At 36.4% G+C, this 19,125-nt stretch overlaps 1 protein-coding gene across 1 annotated transcript; it reads left to right on the forward strand.

Moving 5' to 3' along the window:
• Positions 1-512: 512 nt before the first annotated feature.
• On the forward strand, positions 513-12,694 carry shox (short stature homeobox). The gene is made up of 6 exons (XM_007227861.4): positions 513-985; positions 2,857-3,065; positions 7,151-7,208; positions 8,221-8,309; positions 9,950-10,162; positions 10,534-12,694. Exons 1-6 carry the CDS (start codon positions 715-717, stop codon positions 10,621-10,623), a joined length of 930 nt encoding a protein of 309 aa, XP_007227923.2. The 5' UTR covers positions 513-714; the 3' UTR covers positions 10,624-12,694.
• Positions 12,695-19,125: the final 6,431 nt, after the last annotated feature.

Below are 19,125 nucleotides of genomic sequence, written 5' to 3' on the forward strand. Positions count from 1 at the left end.
TAATTTGCAGAATTCAAGACAAAACAAAAAAATGAACATAACTAAAAGAAACAAAACATAAAATAATATACAATTTTAAAATGCTGTTTTTAAAACTGAACAGAATGTGTTCACATTAATGTGGGTTTACCTTTTAAAAGAATAAATAATCCCAATGTTCTGATAAACTTAAACGAATAAAGTAAAATAAAACTTTTTTTTAAAAACAATCGTAAAGTGTGAACGTGTCGATATTCCGCGCGAAGAGGTGAAGAAACGCATCGGCGCTCATTCCTGTCACTTAATTGCGGTAATGAAGCCCGCGTGCACTGTGTGTACGTGTGTGTGTGTATGTGTGTGTGTGTGTGTCCTGATGAGCTGAGCTCCGCCGCTGCACTGATGTGAGCAGAAGCTGCTGAAAGTTGAACGCGGAGGCTCGTGTAATTGCCCGGGACGCGGGGCTGGGGGGCTGCGGGGCTGTGGGGGGGCTGGGCCGGGCTGGGCCGCCCTCTATAAATACTCACATGTGCAAAACACAGGCAGAAGAGCCAGAGTGTGTGAGCTACAGCTCCCACACACACTCACTCATTCACTCACTCACTCACATACACTATACACTAACACACACATACATACACACACATCAACTCTCTCTCTCACTCTCACTCACACACACACACCCCTAAACCCCACCCCACCCCGCGCTACAGGGCCGCTTTAAAGTGGAATCCGTGGATGAGCAGACACTCTCCAGCCATGGAGGAGCTCACGGCGTTTGTGTCCAAGTCCTTCGACCAGAAAACCAAGGAGAGCACTAAGGACGGCATCACGTACCGGGAGGTGCTGGAGAGCGGCTTGGCCAGAGCCAGGGAGCTGGGAAACTCGGAGAGCAACCTGCAGGACATTACTGAGGCCACCAACCACTGTCCGGTGCATCTGTTCAAGGAGCACGTCGAGCTGGAGAAGGAGAAGCTGAAGGAGTTCAGCGCGGCGAGAGCTGCTGAGGGTGAGTGAGACTCCGCCGAGCCAAGCTTCAGGTTTTCCGAGATCTGTGGAGGCGAGGAGCGGAGAAACGCAGCCATTACTGCCGATACACTGATCTCTCTCAACCGCAAGAACGCTGAGAGCGAGCCGCTGCGCGTAGAGTTCAGTGTGGAGTGTGAGTTTGTGTGTAAGTCGAGGTGTTCTTCAGCTCGAGGGGAGAAAAATGTCTGTGTGTGTTTGTGCGTGTGAGGCGCTGAAAACAATCTTTAAACATCTTCGCGTCTCCGGTAAAAAAAAAAAAAATCCTCAGCACCGAATTTGAGCAGGTAAACCGAGTTCCAGAGCGCTGGAACTGACCTGTATCTTATGATAAAATGATAAAAAATGTTTTTTAAAAAAGCATAACAAAGCAAGAGAGCAAGTTCTAAACGACTTCAGCATGCGATAAAATACTTCTATAAAATGTAGAGAGAGTTAAACGACTCAAATGTTCGAAAAAACTCTACTGTAAACGCCGAGAGTTTAGTGTAGGAGTTCGCGCTGCTTGTCTTTGTTACGCTGAAAAATAGAAATGTGCGCAAAACACCGAGAAATCTAAACGATGTGAAAAAAATAGAGTAGCTTAATGGAAATTACCGTGTTGATTTTTATTAGCAGGACTTTCATAAAGGATTAAAAATGACGTTTAAAAAATAGGGATTTTGTTAAGTTTTAAAATGTTAATAATAACAGCAATAAAGATAATAATTACAATAGCGGTTGTAATAATAATAACAGTTAGTATGACTTATATGTAGCCTGCAATTGTATGTTTGTATAGACGATAAAGTGTTGCTTTATTATTTTATTACATTGTGCTTATTATATGTTGATTAGAAATGTATTATATATTTGTATCTATTTTTTAAAATGTGTAATAGTAAATAATGGTAGGAGAAGTAATTATAACAATAAAATAGTTAAAATAGTTAAAATAGAAATAGTAGTAGTACCCGTTGATAGTAGTCAAACCCGTTGATATCAGTGTCCCGTTCTTCTTACTATTATTATAGTCTTTTTATTATTACTTGTATTATTAATATTATCATTATCATTTTATTATTATGGGTTGTAGTAGTAGCAGCTGCGGTAGTAATAAAAAATATATATCCACAAACTGATATAGCCTAATGATATGTTTTATTATTATTATTATTATTATTATTATTATTATTATTATTATTATTATTATTATTATTATTATTAGTAGTAGTAGTAGTAGTATTTTAAGTTGACCTCAGTCAAGCTTGCTGTTGTTGTTGATGTTGAAGCATGCTTCTTCTTATTATTACTACTATTAGTTGTAATCGTATTAATAATAAATTGACGGAAATAAAGCCTATTATTGTTACTGTTAATATTATTAGACATTATACTGGCAGTAGTAATACATTTACCACAGTGAAGTTTCTGGTTATTGTAAATATGATTTTATGATGATTAGTATTTATTATTATTCGCAGTAGCAGTTATAAAATATATTTAGTAGCCTACAGAAGATATAATATAACTCTCATATCATCATGTCCTGATGAGCAGTGGTCCTGAAATTACCCACACACCCCCCCCCCCCCCACATGCACACACTCACTATTAATGACCTAATTACCGCAGCTGTTCCTAACTTTACACACCAACATCTTTTATAAACTATAAACTACAACCTTAACTCACGACTGTGTCCACGTGAGTCAGTTATTCTATTTATTTATTATTATTTTTTAAATTTTCATATTTTCATAAATAACACACAGTTACAGAGTTTCTTTTTAAACTTTTAGTCTAAAACGGTTTTCGCGACCCGCGCGCCAGCGCGTTCGTGTGCATTTTTTAACGCGGTTTGCTGTGCTTTAGGGATCTATGAGTGCAAGGAGAAGAAGGAGGATGTGAAGTCTGAGGATGAGGACGCACAGGGGAAGCTGAAGCAGAGGAGGAGCAGGACGAACTTCACTCTGGAGCAGCTGAACGAGCTCGAGCGGCTCTTCGACGAGACGCATTACCCGGACGCCTTCATGAGGGAAGAGCTGAGCCAGAGGCTGGGGTTGTCCGAGGCCAGAGTCCAGGTCAGTTCAGATCCCTATAGCTGTGTGAGGGGCTGCAGGGGGGCTACACACACATGGGCAAAGTTTAGCGGGCCTCCGTGAGCTGTACACACACATTGGATGGAGCTAGAGGGGATCATTTATCACCCAGAACACACTCCTTTAATAACAGATAGGATTGGACACGTTCAAAGTTTAGTATATTGGACTATGAATGGGAGCATGGGGGAGTTTTATTATAATAAGTCTGTCTAATTAATCTATATTGACTATAAATCTCATAAACATAAAGCTGCAAAACCACTAAAATATAAATCACTATAAAATCTTTATTCTGTTTAAAAAGCTGTGTACAAACAGTTTGAGGCAGTTTTTAGCAATGTAATGCACGAATGCCTGAAAAAAAAAAAAAAAAAAAACAGCACCCTGCAGAAAAATCTATATTATATATATTAAATGATATAATTTTACACGATGATATAATTTTAATGATTAATGTTTTATTATCATTGCTGTTCTTATTATATTATTACTGTCCATGTTAAACCCAGTAAACCTTATATATTAAGCAATATTATCAGTCCAATAAAAATACATTCACAAGTAAATATATTGTTAAATGGTTATATATAATAATTAAAAGCTAGCATTTAAATCAGTGTGAAACATACAGGAAAAAAACATATAAGCCGTTATTCAAAGTAAAAATATAAACTGCACTTCTGATTAAATTTAAATTACGGGTTTAAATCTGTATCAAAGCTATTAATGTCAGGCGATAACTGTACTAAGATAAGGTGATGAGTTCGAATCCCAAAGAATTGATAAAACAGTAAAAAATAGTATATATTAAAAAACAAAAAACAAGTGAAGAACAAGTAAGCCCAAGGCACATTTGTGAGTGTAGTTTTTATTTGAAGCACCAACCATATTAATAAAGCACTCGTTACTTCAGAAAGACAAAATAATACACTCGATAATAATGTTCTCGAATATACCGCACATTTACTTTTTTTAAAGGAGAATGTAGATAATACTAATTATAAAATATAACTGTTTATCTAATGTAATTTATTTATATTTAAGGAAGGAAATGTTCTTATTTTAAGTATACATAAAATAAAAATGATAATACCGGAAAAATTACATCTGCAAAATGGCAATTTTTCAGGAAAGAAAAAAATCTAATCTTTATATGGATATAATTGTTAAAAGTAATTTTTGTAGCATTTCTGTTTGCCCATTCATCTTCAAAATTTGACACAACATAAAGAACGCCTGTCAAATACACTTTGTGTCATAAAGCGAAGAACCATCGTTTTACACACGATATATATTATTTTATATATTCGCAGGTAATATGTTTAAAATAAAAAACACGACGTCTTCGTAGTTTTCTGGTAATGAAAGTGAAAGCTGATCTGAACGTGGAGAATGTGAAAAGGCCCTTTTAGCAGCAGCTAAATTGAGAGGAAAACTTGCTTATGTGCTGCAGGAAGATCTGAAGCCCATCATTAAAATTAATGAAGAGATTGAGCTGCCGCTGCAGGGGACACCTTCTCATGTCACTCACCTCATTTCTCCACCCTTATCTCTGTAATATCTGCCATTGGCTTGATGTAGTGTTGCCATAAAAATGCGTTAGTGGTGGGTGAGTGAGTGCGCTGAACTGTAGCGGTGATGATGTCTGTGGAGGTGCTGTGCTGTGTGTGGCTGTAGCGGTGTTGTAACGGGGCCGTGGCGGGGTTTAGCTGCTCGTGCTCGGCATGGTAGAGCGTGGTCGGGGCGACAGGCTGCAAACAGCGTTTAAAACGGGGAGCTCTGGGAGAAGAAATCAAATGAAGGGATGCTGAAACACAGCAGCGAAACGAACAACAGCACGTGACATCTGGAAGCACACTGTTTACATGTTTTGTCTAAAGAGTGTAAAGAGGCGAGGGGCGCGCGCGCGCGGGCAGAACCCACAGTACCGCGAGCAATAAAAGGCCCAGAGGTAATTAGAGGTGTAAGAGTGGTGTCGGGGCGGTGAGACGGAGGCAGAGGGCTGATATGGACCTGTTACTGAAGCTGCTCGAGAAAGGCCACACCGCGCAGCTGTCAGGAATCTAATTGAAAGTTATGAGAGCTTGGTGAAGAGAAGGCAGTAATTCAATTACCACTAATATCTCCGGCTTTCTGCTGCAGCGCTAAATTAAATGTCATTATTCACTGTCTGTAATAAAAATCAAAAGGAAATCACATTAGGCTATTTGTGAAATGCATCATTGAGTGGTGCTTAATGAAGAAATAACTGTCTGAAGCAGTGTAGCTCACTTCGCTTAGCATACTGATGGATCATTACCATCGATCCCGCACCGAAAAATGCTTGATTTATTGGCGGCAACGTGTTTTCTACACTCCGGTGACCTGTAAATAATAATACTAGCCTATAGTATACGTGTGAATAATAATACTTCCGTTACTACTATTACTATTGCTAATACTAATACAACAATAACAGTAAAAAATATTATGTATTAACTCGTATTATTAAGATTGCATACAACTAAGCTGGCTACTCGCTAATAACAACAATATAACAATAAGCATGAAAACCATTTTTGTTTTACATTATTTTATTTTATTTAATAATAATACAAATTATTATTATATTATGATAATATTGCAAGATGTGCAACTCGAATTTCAATAATAGTAAATAATAAGAAACATGACAATAATAATAGCAATTCAAGTGACATTATTACGCTTTGCATTGCGTGACGCACTCCTGTTTATTATTATTATTATTATTATTATTATTATTATTATTATTATTATTATTATTATTATTATTATTATTATTATTATTATTAATGGACTACCTTAGCAATAAAAAAATGTATGTCATAATAATATATTATAATGTAGTATTATAGCATCGTTGTATTATATAATAACACCTGAATAATAGTACTAAATTAATATAAAAAATAATAGCAATAGTAGGATAATAATAATAATAATAATAATAATAATAATAATAATAATAATAATAATAATAATAATAATAATAATAATAATAAAAGTAAATGCGTTTTCCCTCGTTCACCATTAAGTTTACAGATCGAGGGGTGTTTTTTGTGTCTTGGTGTGTGAGTGAACGGCGCTGTGTTTAATCCCTACACGCCAAGTAAAGCGAACTGTTCTACACGGGTCTACCCCAGGTGTGTTAGTGAGAGCCCCCCTAACATATTTTAGGGTGGGCTTGCGGAGCAGGTCCTGCACGCGGAGCAGCTTTACGTTATGGAGCGGTTTTATTAATTCAGACCACTGGAGAGAAGCATACACTGCTAACGAAGCTCACAGAGAAGCTCAGTGATGAAGATGAGCTCAGTCTTCATCAACAGGCCCAGGTTTCAAGGAGTGACGTTATTCACGCCCCCTCACACCGACAGTACCGGACACAGGTGTAAACTGGGGTTACTGAGACTGAAATTTTAATAATGCAGCCTCTAGTGTTTATTATAATAAGAATAGTGTTTGTTAGAGTGCTGGAGTGTAATTATAGATAGGCTCGCGCACTGAGTCTGACTGAGTGTGTGGCTGTTTTTTGTGTGTGAGAAGTTACAGATCAGTAGCAGGCTAATAACAATGCTGTTATTAATAACTAATAACAATGCTGCTATTAATAACTAATAACAATGCTGCTATTAATAACTAATAACAATTCTGATAAAAATAACTAATAACAATACTGCTATTAACAACTAATAACGATGCTGCTATTAAAAACTAATAATAATGCTGTTATTAATAAGTAATAACAATGCTCCATAATAATCTCAAAACGCTCACGCTGATTAATATTTAAATTTCTTCTTTTAAATATATTAATTTATCTTACATTTATTAGATATAAATAACAAACAATATTCCATGAAATGCTGCGCGTTCAGTGAACGTTTTGCAGTTCATGCCAATTTTCTGCCGGGTTTATTTAAACGATGTTTCTGCAGAATTCTGCATATAATTATAATATTAACCCCCCGGTGCAGCTCTGAGGTCTGTGGTCCAGAAGTTTGGTGGAAGTGGACTAAAGGGCTTCTCTGTCCTTTTTGTTGCAGGTTTGGTTTCAGAACAGAAGAGCGAAATGTCGGAAACAGGAGAATCAGATGCACAAAGGTAAACGTGTCGCTACGATCTTATAATGTTCTGTTTTTTTTATTGGGGTTAGCATAATTGTATAATATTATAATAGAGTAGGTAATTATAAAGTGTGTGGTGTTAGTTGTGTGTGGAGCAGACTGGACAGGCCTGGGTTGGGGGGGGGGGGTGTAAATAGGGAGTAATTAGGGATAGTTTATGCAGCATTCAAACATTTAATACTTTATCAGTATTAATAGTATAGACATGGTTTAGCACAAATAACATACATAATAAAGTATTTTATAATATAGTACAATGTTGGATAGTTTAATATATTGTAGAATAGTATAAAAGTGTATAGTACAATAGTGTAGTGTAATATAGTACAGTATATTAATAAAGTGTTGTGTAATACAGTACAATATGGTATTGTAATGGAGGCTATAGTGAAGTATGTGTATGTATATCATAAAGTATAATAATGTAATTTGTCATGTGCTGTAATGTTTAATCATTATAATGGGATGTATAATGTAATATTTGTGTATTATATTATAATGTATAGTGTAATGTAATGCTTTTTTAGTATTATAACATAATACAGTGTAAAGTGCAGTGTAATATTTAAAAACAAAATAATGTGTGCATGTATGTAGTGTTATATAATATAGTTAGCAGTGGGCAACAGTTCAATATATCAATCAGTCAATATATATATCGCAATATAAAATGTATCATTTAAAGCAACATGATTTTATTTGACATTTCAATACACATTGTTTTCCAGCACTTCACTGACTGATGTTCATTAAGTGAGCTGGAAATTATATGAAATGGAAGTTATATTTTTCAGAAATTTGTAGGAACAGACATTTGTTGTGGGCATTATGTTGTTCATAGTATTATCATAATTATATTATATTGACTGTAATTAACAAATATATTAAGTATAATCGATATATTAAGTATAATAATACTGTTAATATAGTAATACTGTTAATATGGATGAATGCACATGACTCAATGCTTTTTGTATTGTGTATTTCAGGGGTGATCCTGGGCTCAGCCAGCCATCTGGACGCGTGCAGAGTGGCTCCGTACGTCAATATGGGGGCTCTGAGGATGCCTTTCCAACAGGTAGGATAATTAAAGTGCTTGAAATGCTGCTTAAAACACAGGTGGTCCCTCAAACAAGGCACAGAGCGCAGTGTAATGCAGAGAGCAGCTGAATTATAGACTCAGGCTGTGCCACTGGTTATATTTATAGTCTCTGAGTGAAGGTAACAATCGCTCCATATATTTGAGCCCTGAAATGTCCGGGTGGTAAACATGGGGTTAGTGGAGGAGCAGCGCTCTTTGGCCTTTAGTGTGAGGCAGGGCGCGTTGTCCGGAGGACAAGGTGAAAGCATAGAGTGTGTGCATGTGTGTGTGTGTGTGTGTGTGTGACTTTTCACCTCTGGCTCAAGCAAGGAGAAGACAGATTAGAAACCAAGTGAGACATTTGATCTGCTCGATGTGTGTGTGTGTGTGTGTGTGTGTGTGTGTGTAAGAGTTAGAGTTAGTGTGTGTGTGTGAAGGGGTGGTTCCCTGCTTGATGCAGTGCAGTATATATGGCTGTGTGTTTTTACTGGTTCACACAGTTCTGAGATTTTCCAGCACAATGTGCAGCACCTGTAGTTCCTATGGACAGTGTTGATCTGTGGTTACAGTGCTTTGGTGCAGCTTAGATTCTACACTCAGTCAGTCATTGATCCAGTCAGTGAGTGGGAAAGACTGGAGTGTTGGGTTGTTCTAAACTGACCTGCAACCAATTTTAAAGCTCAAGTGCATTGAGTTCTCTGAACACAAGGTTATTTTTCTCCCCCCTTAAAAAAATCTACTTAAATACGAGCAATTCTCTTTTCAAAGGCTGGCCATGAACGCCAGCTTTGCACTCAGGCCTCACTTCTGTGACAAACATAATATGGGAAAAAAGCCACCCTGGCAAAGCATTTTCCACTTTCTATACAGCCTGACACATGTTGTGTTTTAGTTGGCTGAGAAAGAAGAGAACGTTTTACTATTTTTTATGATATTTGCGCAGAATCAGATACATCAGCAGAACTGTGGAGTAGTGCGGATTTTATTATTTTTTTAAAAATGTAAGTCAGAGGACGTATAATTTTCACCTCATCTTAAAAAGTAAAAAGCAAAAGTAAAATAATTACACTGAAGGTGCAACTGGATCTTTCACGCTGGCTGCTCCTACCTTATTTTCCTTTCGCTCAGGAACACATCTGAATAAATATTTATGGGTGTATATGTGAGCATATTTTTTGGGGGCAAGGCTGTTTATTTATGCAATTGAATACATAATTAGGATTACGAGATGTTGCAGGATGGCTGGATGGAAATTTTTCTACGTGGATGGGCCTAATGTGCTGAGACTTTCAGCTGATGGGATTTCGTTGACTATTAAGTCGTCGGGGTGCGCTGCATAATTCGGCTGCGAGTGAGAAGAAAAAACACAAGAAAACACACACAAAAATAAAAGGAGCGCAGAAAAAAAGAATGCACAGTGAGTGAGCCGGCCCTGGACTATTTTCAGTGAAAACATGCAGTTAGTGGAGGCCTTTGGAGAAGTGCGTGTGGTGTCCTGAGTCCCGTAACCGGATCCCTGGGCCTCTGCGGGGCCGAAGGCCTGCCGCTGGCCACACACACAGAGACTAATGCTGTGCTTGTTCTCTTTTTCTTTCTTTCTCTCTCTCTCTCTTTCTCTTTCTTTCCTCGACCCGCAGGTTCAGGCCCAGCTACAGTTGGAAGGGGTGACCCACTCACACCCTCACCTGCACCCGCACCTGGCAGCGCACGCCCCGTACCTGATGTTCCCTCCTCCGCCCTTCGGACTGCCCATTGCCTCGCTGGCGGACTCGGCCTCAGCTGCAGCCGCTGTGGCGGCGGCGGCCAAGAGCAACAGCAAGAACTCCAGCATCGCCGACCTACGACTCAAGGCAAGAAAACACACGGAGGCGCTGGGACTCTGACCCCCATGGGCTTCTCCACAGCTCTGAACTGATAATTGCTTCTCACACAAGAACTGCGCCTGTGAAAAGGCCACGGCACTCACAGTTAAAACGAAAACAAAATCCAAACTACAGAGAGAGGAGAATGTACTGAGAGAGGGAGGGAAAGAGAGAGAGAATGAGAGAGAGAGTGTGAGAGAGAGAGAGTGCGAGAGTGAGAGAGAGAGAGAGAGTGGGGGGTGGGTAAAGAGACGGTGAAAAAAAAAATTGTCACAAAAAAACCAGCTGCCAAAACAAACCACTTGTAGAGAAAGGTAATTAAATACCAATGAAATCACCTTTTACTTTTTGCCCAACAGGCAGGACTGCTTGGAGGCCACTGGCTCAGCCCTTTCCAGGCACAGATCACAGCCCCAGGACCGTACAAAAATGTCTGGATGTCTGTCTGAAAACCAGCGGTTAGTGGCGGAGACTCTTAGCAAAAAAACAAAACAAAAAAAGTGAAAAGAAAAAAAAAAAGAAAGAGCTAAAGGCAGACTCAGTGTGGCTAGTGGCTCTCAGAGTGGCTCTCAGGCACTCTAAAAGTTTCGGACTCTCGACCTCAGCGAGAAACGAGCACCGGGCCGCGCTCGCCTCCGACCACTGTGTTGGTTTTGTTTTGTGGGCCGCTGCCGCAGAGTGCATGTGTTCAGACGGAAGGATAGCTCTGCTGGGGCTGGCCTCCATTGTAACTGACATTCACCCAACTTTGTTGATCACTGCCATGACAGCCTCCCACTATAATCCGCACCTAGACTCGATATGTAGTTTTTGATTTTGATTTTGTTTCTTTCTTATTTTCTTTCTTCCACCATGGACACCGATGGGAAGCAGCGCTCACTCCAAGGGTACAGTCATCAGTTTTCAGAGAAATTCACCTGCTCATTACTTGTTTTAGTTTTTTTTGGAGGAAATGCTCTGTTGCTGTATATTTCCTCCTGGGCGTGAGTCAGACGGACTTTCATAACTTTTATTTGCATCATTTCTGCTTGTATTTTTTTTGTTGGTCTTTTGTGACGTGTCCTGGGATTAGAAGTGAAACTAGCTTTTGCACTTCAGGTCTTGCATCAAGGTGTTTACAATCCTTCCTGCAAGAAAATACTACTTCTATATAAGGGGGTGGAAAATATGGACTTAATTGGGGTCTCATCTTTAAAAATAATGCATTGATAATAATGACATTTTTTTTCAAAAGGGTTAACTGCAATTTTGTAATTTAAAGTGTTACAGAAACATCAGTTTAACTGAAATGCAACTATGTGCAGTTAAGTGCAATACTGTAAATATGAAAAATAAAAAAAACAAATAGCAGTTGATGTTTGCTAATCAACAAACATTTTTTTTTCTTCTGGCACTGATATCAATGTGTTCTGAGTTTCTTTCTTTTCATCCCCACAGATACATTTGTTTCTGGGCTGTGTAAATGAGAAGTTGCTGACTCATGACTCTCTGCAGAGATGTGTGTACTCACACAGGGTTTGAGGCATCAGTGTAACACAGAGATAGAGGAAGCAAAATAATTAATATCTGTACAAAATAAATCTGTACAAAAATACAATACAAAAATGACAGCTGCTTTCTGGCTGCACTGCACTGTCCACCAAAGACTCAAAGACCACCCTTAAGAACAGTGTGTTTAATAACCACAGCATGAGTTAAATATCTGAAGCTTCTGAATCATTTACATTATCTGACCGTTAAACATAGTCATGTTTTTTTTTAACTCACACTGAAACAAAAACAGGCTATTAACCTTTATATTGGTATAAATTGGTTAGAATTTGACCTGATTTTGGTTTGTTTGAAAGGCTGTTGTTTGTAACAGATTGCTGTCAGTTTCAGTATGAATTGCCTTTGAACTAGTAGATCCTAGTTAGGTCTACCTCTACAATAAATGCTACATTGTGGGATGCTTTTCTGTTTTGTTGGTTTTGTTGCTTTTATGGTTTTGTTTTATGGTTTGGTTTTATTTAAAGTTTTTTTTTTTGGTTGTTGTTCACTACCATTAGGGTTTTTTTTTTAGGAATTTTTCAGTTTGTTTAATTGAGGTCATAGGTGTTTTTATTTATTATTTTATCGGAAAGTTTATTATTAAATGTTAAATGGTCTGATTTCACGTGTACATTTTTACATGTTTTGGCATTTATTTTTCTATACTTTTTTCAATGCTAACATTTGCAACCGTTTGAAGTGAAACGTGTGACTGCAGAACATTATGTTTGACTAAAAATGTAGCGTGTCCGAGTTTACAAACATTTCAGGGACGGTGGATAAAAATCATACAACCTTTGTGTTGAGATTTTCTTGATGCTCCATGGAATTTGTTGTATCCCATTATAAATTGACATTTCATACACAAGCATGCCCAAACATGATTCGCCACTGAGTTTGTAAGTTTTATTTTCCTTCTGTTGTTTCACAAAAAAAAAGAATGTACATCTTGTACGAGTAAACTATCAATAAAGTTATAAATATTTGTAATAGGGGTTTATAATGTTTTATGGCCCTCTGAAATTTTACGAATAAAGGTTTCTCTGTTTCACAAAAGCCTGCACTTCCGGAAACAGCCACTGGACGTCTTTGTGCTTCACACACGGGTTAGCTTAGACTGATTTGAAGAGAATACATTCAGATATATCGACGGTTTATTATCGACAGGTACATTCAAAAGCTGCGGTTAATGTGATTTCAAAAAAAGAGATTTTATTATTACCTTTTTCAATTTATTTTTACCTTTTTCACTTTAGAATTTTACATTGTAGATTGCATTTTTATTGCATTTTTATTTTCGCTTGTGTTGATTCTGCATTTGTTACCAGAACAAAGAAAAAAAAGCAGGATCCTCTGGGTATAAATATATATATATATATATATATATATAAAACCTGAAACCAGTAGGTCCCTTCCTCTCTCTCTCCTCTGTTTGTAGCTGCATTTGGGAACCCAAGTCCAGATGTCTGTGCACATAGCAATTACAGCGTTCTGCATAGTGCTCTTAGTGTCTTAATCACAAGGAGAAATTAGTCCAAATGGCGTGCTGTTGAGCAAGGAGCCTCTAAGAGGCTGGATCACGTTTAATTTGTACCCCTGCACTCATACATCAAGATGAAGTGATAGAGGCCAAAGCTGATAGCCTCACATTTAGGCTCTGACCTCTAGCTGAGGCCTGCTGGACCGAGCATTCTTTTATGTGCTCTAATAATTAACAGCACACTGGGGCCATCAATCAGAGCACAACGAGCCGCGGTCACATCGAGACCTTGCTACAGAACACACAAAGGCACTCGGCTCGGCCACAGGTCACAAAGAAACGCCGCGATTGAAGGCTTTATTTACAGCAGGGCCAATTTATTTATAATCTCTACTACGAGCTGAACTGTTGTTCTGTTGATTACATCTGAAAATAGCAGAAGTATGAGCAACGCTATTAAAGCATCTAAAGCATCTAAAGCAAATGTTAGCTTGGAACAAACAGTCAGGCTCAGCATTGCATCATCTAGCTGGTGGAGAGAGACAATAGGCCTGCGTAGACAAAGACATTAAAGTCATTTATGTACAAGATTAATTCCGTATTTAGGCTTTTATAAATTGTCACAATTATTCAAACAAATATTTTTTAATGAAATATTGTTGCAAGTCATCAGTTATGTATTTATAGTAAACATTAAAACAACAAAAGCAAAATGTTGTTGTATAAACTATGTAAATCTAATATAACCTACAGTATTTGAAGCCATTGTTGTTCCCTTTTGCTTGCTTTTTCCATTGTTTTCCTATTGGTGGAGAAGAGTGTCGAACACAATGTAATGAAGGGTAAAATGGACTATGCATTTTTGCAGGTAGTTACAGTAGGTAGCATGTTGGTCCAAGTAGAACTTACTTTTTTTTCAGGTTCTCATATGCCTATAACACTGTAACAGAGTAACCTTTTTTCTTTTCCTTTTTAAGTATTTTTAAGTATATTAAATACAAAGACTTAAATGTAAGGGTGGAAGTCACACAATTCACACTTTTTCACACGAAAAACACAGGATTATTTTAAAAAATCTTTCAGTGCTGTAATATAGCACCTTTTTGTTTAGCATACAATAAAATCACAGAGTGAGAATCCCAAACTTATCCAAAGCAGTTTAATTTTTTAATTTTTGAAAATGCTGAATACATCCATTTACCAAAAATATATATTAGATATCTTGAGAATGGTTTAATATTCTTATTTATTCCGATTTATGTGTGATTTTGTATAAGTTAGGAATGTATGTCTGGCTTAATTGATTGCATCGCCATCTTTTTAATAGACTGTTATATATCATTTTTCTATCATGTTGTTACAGTTAACCCTGCTAATGGGGTCAGTTGTAATATTTGCACTATAGGACTCTGTGGCGCGGCCTAAGCTTTTGTTTTGTTTTCCTTGATGGTATTTTTCCCTTATTTTACATTACTTTTACTTTATATTTTAAGTAGTTTTAAAAGCAGAACTTTTACACAAAAAAAAAACTAAAGAGTAAAAAGCTTAAGTTTATACTTTAATTTCTACAGAAGTATTTTAAACCCTAGTATCTATACTTCTTCCTACAGAGTAATGAATGCGGATACTTTTCACACCTTTTAATAAATCTTGAGTTCTGTATAAAAAAATACTTATGTTTTTTATTTCAAACAAAATACAATTTTAATAGCTCAAACCACTACAAAAAATACATATACAGAATAAATACATTTTAAATAAATTCTGCCACTCTCTCTCTTCTACTATTACTGCTAAACCAGGTTGCATGTTTATGCATATCTAAATACAGTTTGCCAGGAGTCATAAACCTGTTTCTCAGAATTCCTCCTCAGTCCCTTGATGTAAGTTAACCGCGCATACCTGTGCATTCAAACCTCTAATGAGCAATTTCCTCTCCAGCAACCCAAACACAGCACCAATACACTGCAGCCTACCGGCCGAGGCGACACAACAACACGGAGGAGCTTAGAGTGGAAGAACTGGCTGCTGTTTTCACCTGAGCTCTCACTATCTCCCTACACTGGACCTGTAACAGATACAGAGTAAAACACAATGTGTTCCATCAGTTAGACTAAAGACAGATAGACTCCTAAAGAACCAATCCGTGCTGCACATGAAACAGCGGGGTTCTGATACAAGTTGTAATCCACATCTCTGTTTAGACTTTGTGAAAGAAAGCGATTAGGGGGTTTTGAGGAGGGTATTTTATGGGGACATATTTTGAAATGCTCATATTGGTGCATTTTTTATATGTTTTATTTTTATGAAGGTATTAATATATATATATAAATGTTTTCTGTGTGAATGCAAGCAACAAGAACAGGCCTAATCTTAATAAATGTGCCAAAGAATTAGAGTGATAATATAACATTTTAGCTTTTTATTTAACAGTATTATTATTATTATTATTAATATTATTATTATTAATATTTTTCAGAAACAAATCATCTGCCTTTACTCCTATGCCTTGCATGCATAATTCAACTAAACTCAATTACTATCCTAAAGATCGGTGATTTAATGATAATTAAATAATTTGAATGTTAAATTCCCACCTGCACACCTTCAGAAATTAAATCTCAGCCTCATCCATCTGGATGTCATGCTGCCTTGCCATGAGCACCCTGGTCAGTGTTTAGCCTCATTCCCAAGATAACATCTAACATCTAATTAGTAAATAATGACAAACACTCTTTATATCTCCATGTAACATAAAAATAATCTAGCATCTTCTCCACTCCCACTGTTATCTTTTAAAGTAGATTAAAACCAAAACCTGTATTAAAATGTACAGCACAGTCTTTTTTTTTTTTTTGCCTCTTTAATCCAATTAGACCAACTCTGTTTATTATAATCTATTATAATGCAGTGGTGCTCTGTCTGTCAGTCTCTGAGTTCTGTTTATTAAAGCATTGTGTGAGCATCAGTCTGAGGCTGTGTAATGTTTTCTCATTCTCTCACCGTGCTCAGGGCACCTGCAATAACAAACATGACCACAGTCTCTGCTTTCTGATGAATTTGGCATGAGAGCGATTGACTGGTGAGGAAGTGTCAGTTTCAGAACAAGACGTCTGGTTATGTGTTGGATAATGACTTTAATTCAACTGCTGAGAAGAATCAGTTTTGATGCTTTTCTCCTGTGAAAACAATACAAGTTTGCTGCAGTAATTGCAGCACTTATAGTCCATGTTATTTAGTTACACACGTATATTAAACAGACCATACAACTATCACAAACAGACAGGCAATGCATTATTATTATTATTATTATTATATATTTTTTTACATAATTCCTAGTTTAGAATATGTCCGATGAAGCTGATCTGATAGTTTTGTAAATGAATATACAAATTGACAGTGTAGACAAGTTCAAATATACAACAATCAGCAATCGTGCAGAAAAATCCTTAAACAAATATATAACAGATGCAGAAGTGGAGCGTGGGGCATGCCATAATGTGAAGAACTGTTGTGTTGTAATAAAACTGTGTTTCTACAGATTTACCTTGACATTTAACTGAATTTTCTTTAATTTTTATTTACTTTACTATAAGTGTTTCCAGATATGTATAGTAAAATAACAAAAATGCTGTATCACAAAAAATCTGTATTTACTGGAGTATTATTTTTACTTCACTACAGTACTTAAGTACTAAAATGCTGTATCTGTAATCTGTTTTATTGTACTGTTTTTTTAACTGTATTATTTTTTATTCTACTTCCACATTTACTTCATTACATATTTTGAGTGAGTTTAATATTTTTACTCTGATACATTGAAATAATAAATAAAAGTGTTAGGACTCATTCCAAACCCACATAATCACCGCCAGGCCCAATCATTACCATCCAATGCACTGTCCGCTGTGGGTGGGAATACCTTCTATCATGTATTCCCAATATCTACATGACTACAATGATTGTGGATTAAGACATTTTAAATTCCCACTTGCACACATTCAGAAATGGAATGTCTCATTACTGATCAGTGGTTTTATTATGTTATTTTATCTGGTACATATCAATTTGCCCATGCAGCGAATATATCAACCATATATCAACTTTTAACCTGTTAAAGAGACAACGGCTCCTTTTTTCTTTTTATTATTTGAACTATTTGAACTGATTTTTTTTTTTCAAAACTTGTTTTACATAAAAAAAAAACGTAAATGTGTTGTAATTGATGAAGACATTTAAAATAAAAAAACTTATATATAAAAGGGTAAACAAAATTGTTCATTATTTACTCCCAAATAGGAGACATTTTTTGATTTATCCTTATTTAGTGGAAGGGCTTAATTTTGCTACACATTAATTTGGATGATATATTTCAAACTTAACAAGCAAAGAATAAAAAATCGTTATAAAAAGGTAATGTATCCAATATCCAGTATCCAATCAGTTCAGCTTTAAAATCATAACTCTGCACAGCAATATTTTCCACAAAGGAACTGAATCCCCCCCCCATGGTGTTTCCAAATATGAAGTCCTTAATAAAAGTCCTTTTCTCAGTGACAGCTGCTGAGCCCAGGAACACACTGTTCCACAAACAGCTTTTAAATCTGAGCAGAAGAGTTTGCTGCACTTCTAGTGGAGTGTCAGTATCTCTGATGTACTGTAGGCTACTTACTGTAACTAAGATACTGAATAAGGATTGAATCTAAAATGAATCTGATTTTTGGGAAATTAAGAAGATGAGCTTGTGTGATTAAAACAGCCTATCTATGATTTTATGATGTCTTTGTACTGTATTATTTTACTGAAAATATTTAGTACCTACGAGTCCCACATCAAAAGCCATACAGTATAAACCAACATGATTATAGTTAAGCCACATACACTTTATGTTCCACATATATATATAACTATAAAGCATATGCTCCTAGCTATGATATAAACATATACAGTGTTCCATATGAATTTGAATAGGTTCAGATTGTGGAAAATATTAAACATCACTTAACTGCATTTTAAGACAATACCATATTCAGAAAGGACTGTCTGGACAGCAAAAGTAAACACACAGTAGTTTAATTAATGGCTATTTATTAATCAGTTCAGACCTGAATTATCTCCAGTGATGAAAAAAAATTAATAACGCTTTTAATGTTTTCTGTCTAATATTCTACTACAAATCTTGTTATATACCAAATAAATCCAATTAACTAAAATATTTAATCGTTTTGTTTTATTTCCATTGCACTGGAAACCTGTGTGTATTATTTAATATTTCATATTGACTTATTTATTTAATTTGATCTCATCCCTTACCAGTAACAAAACATAATTAAATTTGTAAAATTTTACTTTGTTAGTTACTTTGCCTCAATGTCTTCTTCTAGTATTACTGTTATTCCAGTGCAGTGGGCGGGGCCAAGTAACTGTTTCATTGTTTTTTAAATTTGTTTATTGTCTGGTTCATGGTCTATTCTGATTAACAACAGCTCTGAAACAATGTCATGTGCAACAAAAAAATTAAAAATTAAGAAAATACATGCTGTCCATTGTAATAGATGCAGGGTCTTTAATGATGCCATAGAGGTGTGGGAGGACACGCCCAATATGCAAATACTGTGACCAACATCAGGTTAAAAACCTTGCAGAATTTCTCAGTAGCCCCTTAGTAGACCCTGTTTGCTGTAGTTTGTGATGAAATTCAATATGTTTTTTCAGATAACTTAAAAGTTGCATTGAGAAATATTTTTTTTTATAAATTAATTTAAATTTTTTTGTCCCATTTTCTCCCCAATTTTCAAGGCAAATTACCCAACCCACTCATTAGGACTCCCTCTAACACTAGTAATGCCCCAACACACCAGGGGGGTGAAGACATGTGAAGTCAGACTCCGCCTCTTTTTGAACTGCTGCTGATGCAGCATTGCTGAGTAGCATCACAGCG

This window comes from Astyanax mexicanus, chromosome 11 (genome assembly GCF_023375975.1).
Source record: "Astyanax mexicanus isolate ESR-SI-001 chromosome 11, AstMex3_surface, whole genome shotgun sequence".
Lineage (NCBI taxonomy): Eukaryota > Metazoa > Chordata > Actinopteri > Characiformes > Acestrorhamphidae > Astyanax > Astyanax mexicanus.

Excerpts from the sequence above, each read along its gene's own strand:
- shox (XM_007227861.4), top strand. The coding sequence starts at position 715 with ATGAGCAGACACTCTCCAGCCATGGAGGAGCTCACGGCGTTTGTGTCC. Across the intron at positions 7,209-8,220 it reads GGAGAATCAGATGCACAAAG|GGGTGATCCTGGGCTCAGCC; the intron begins GTAAACGTGTCG and ends TGTGTATTTCAG. Across the intron at positions 8,310-9,949 it reads TGAGGATGCCTTTCCAACAG|GTTCAGGCCCAGCTACAGTT; the intron begins GTAGGATAATTA and ends CTCGACCCGCAG.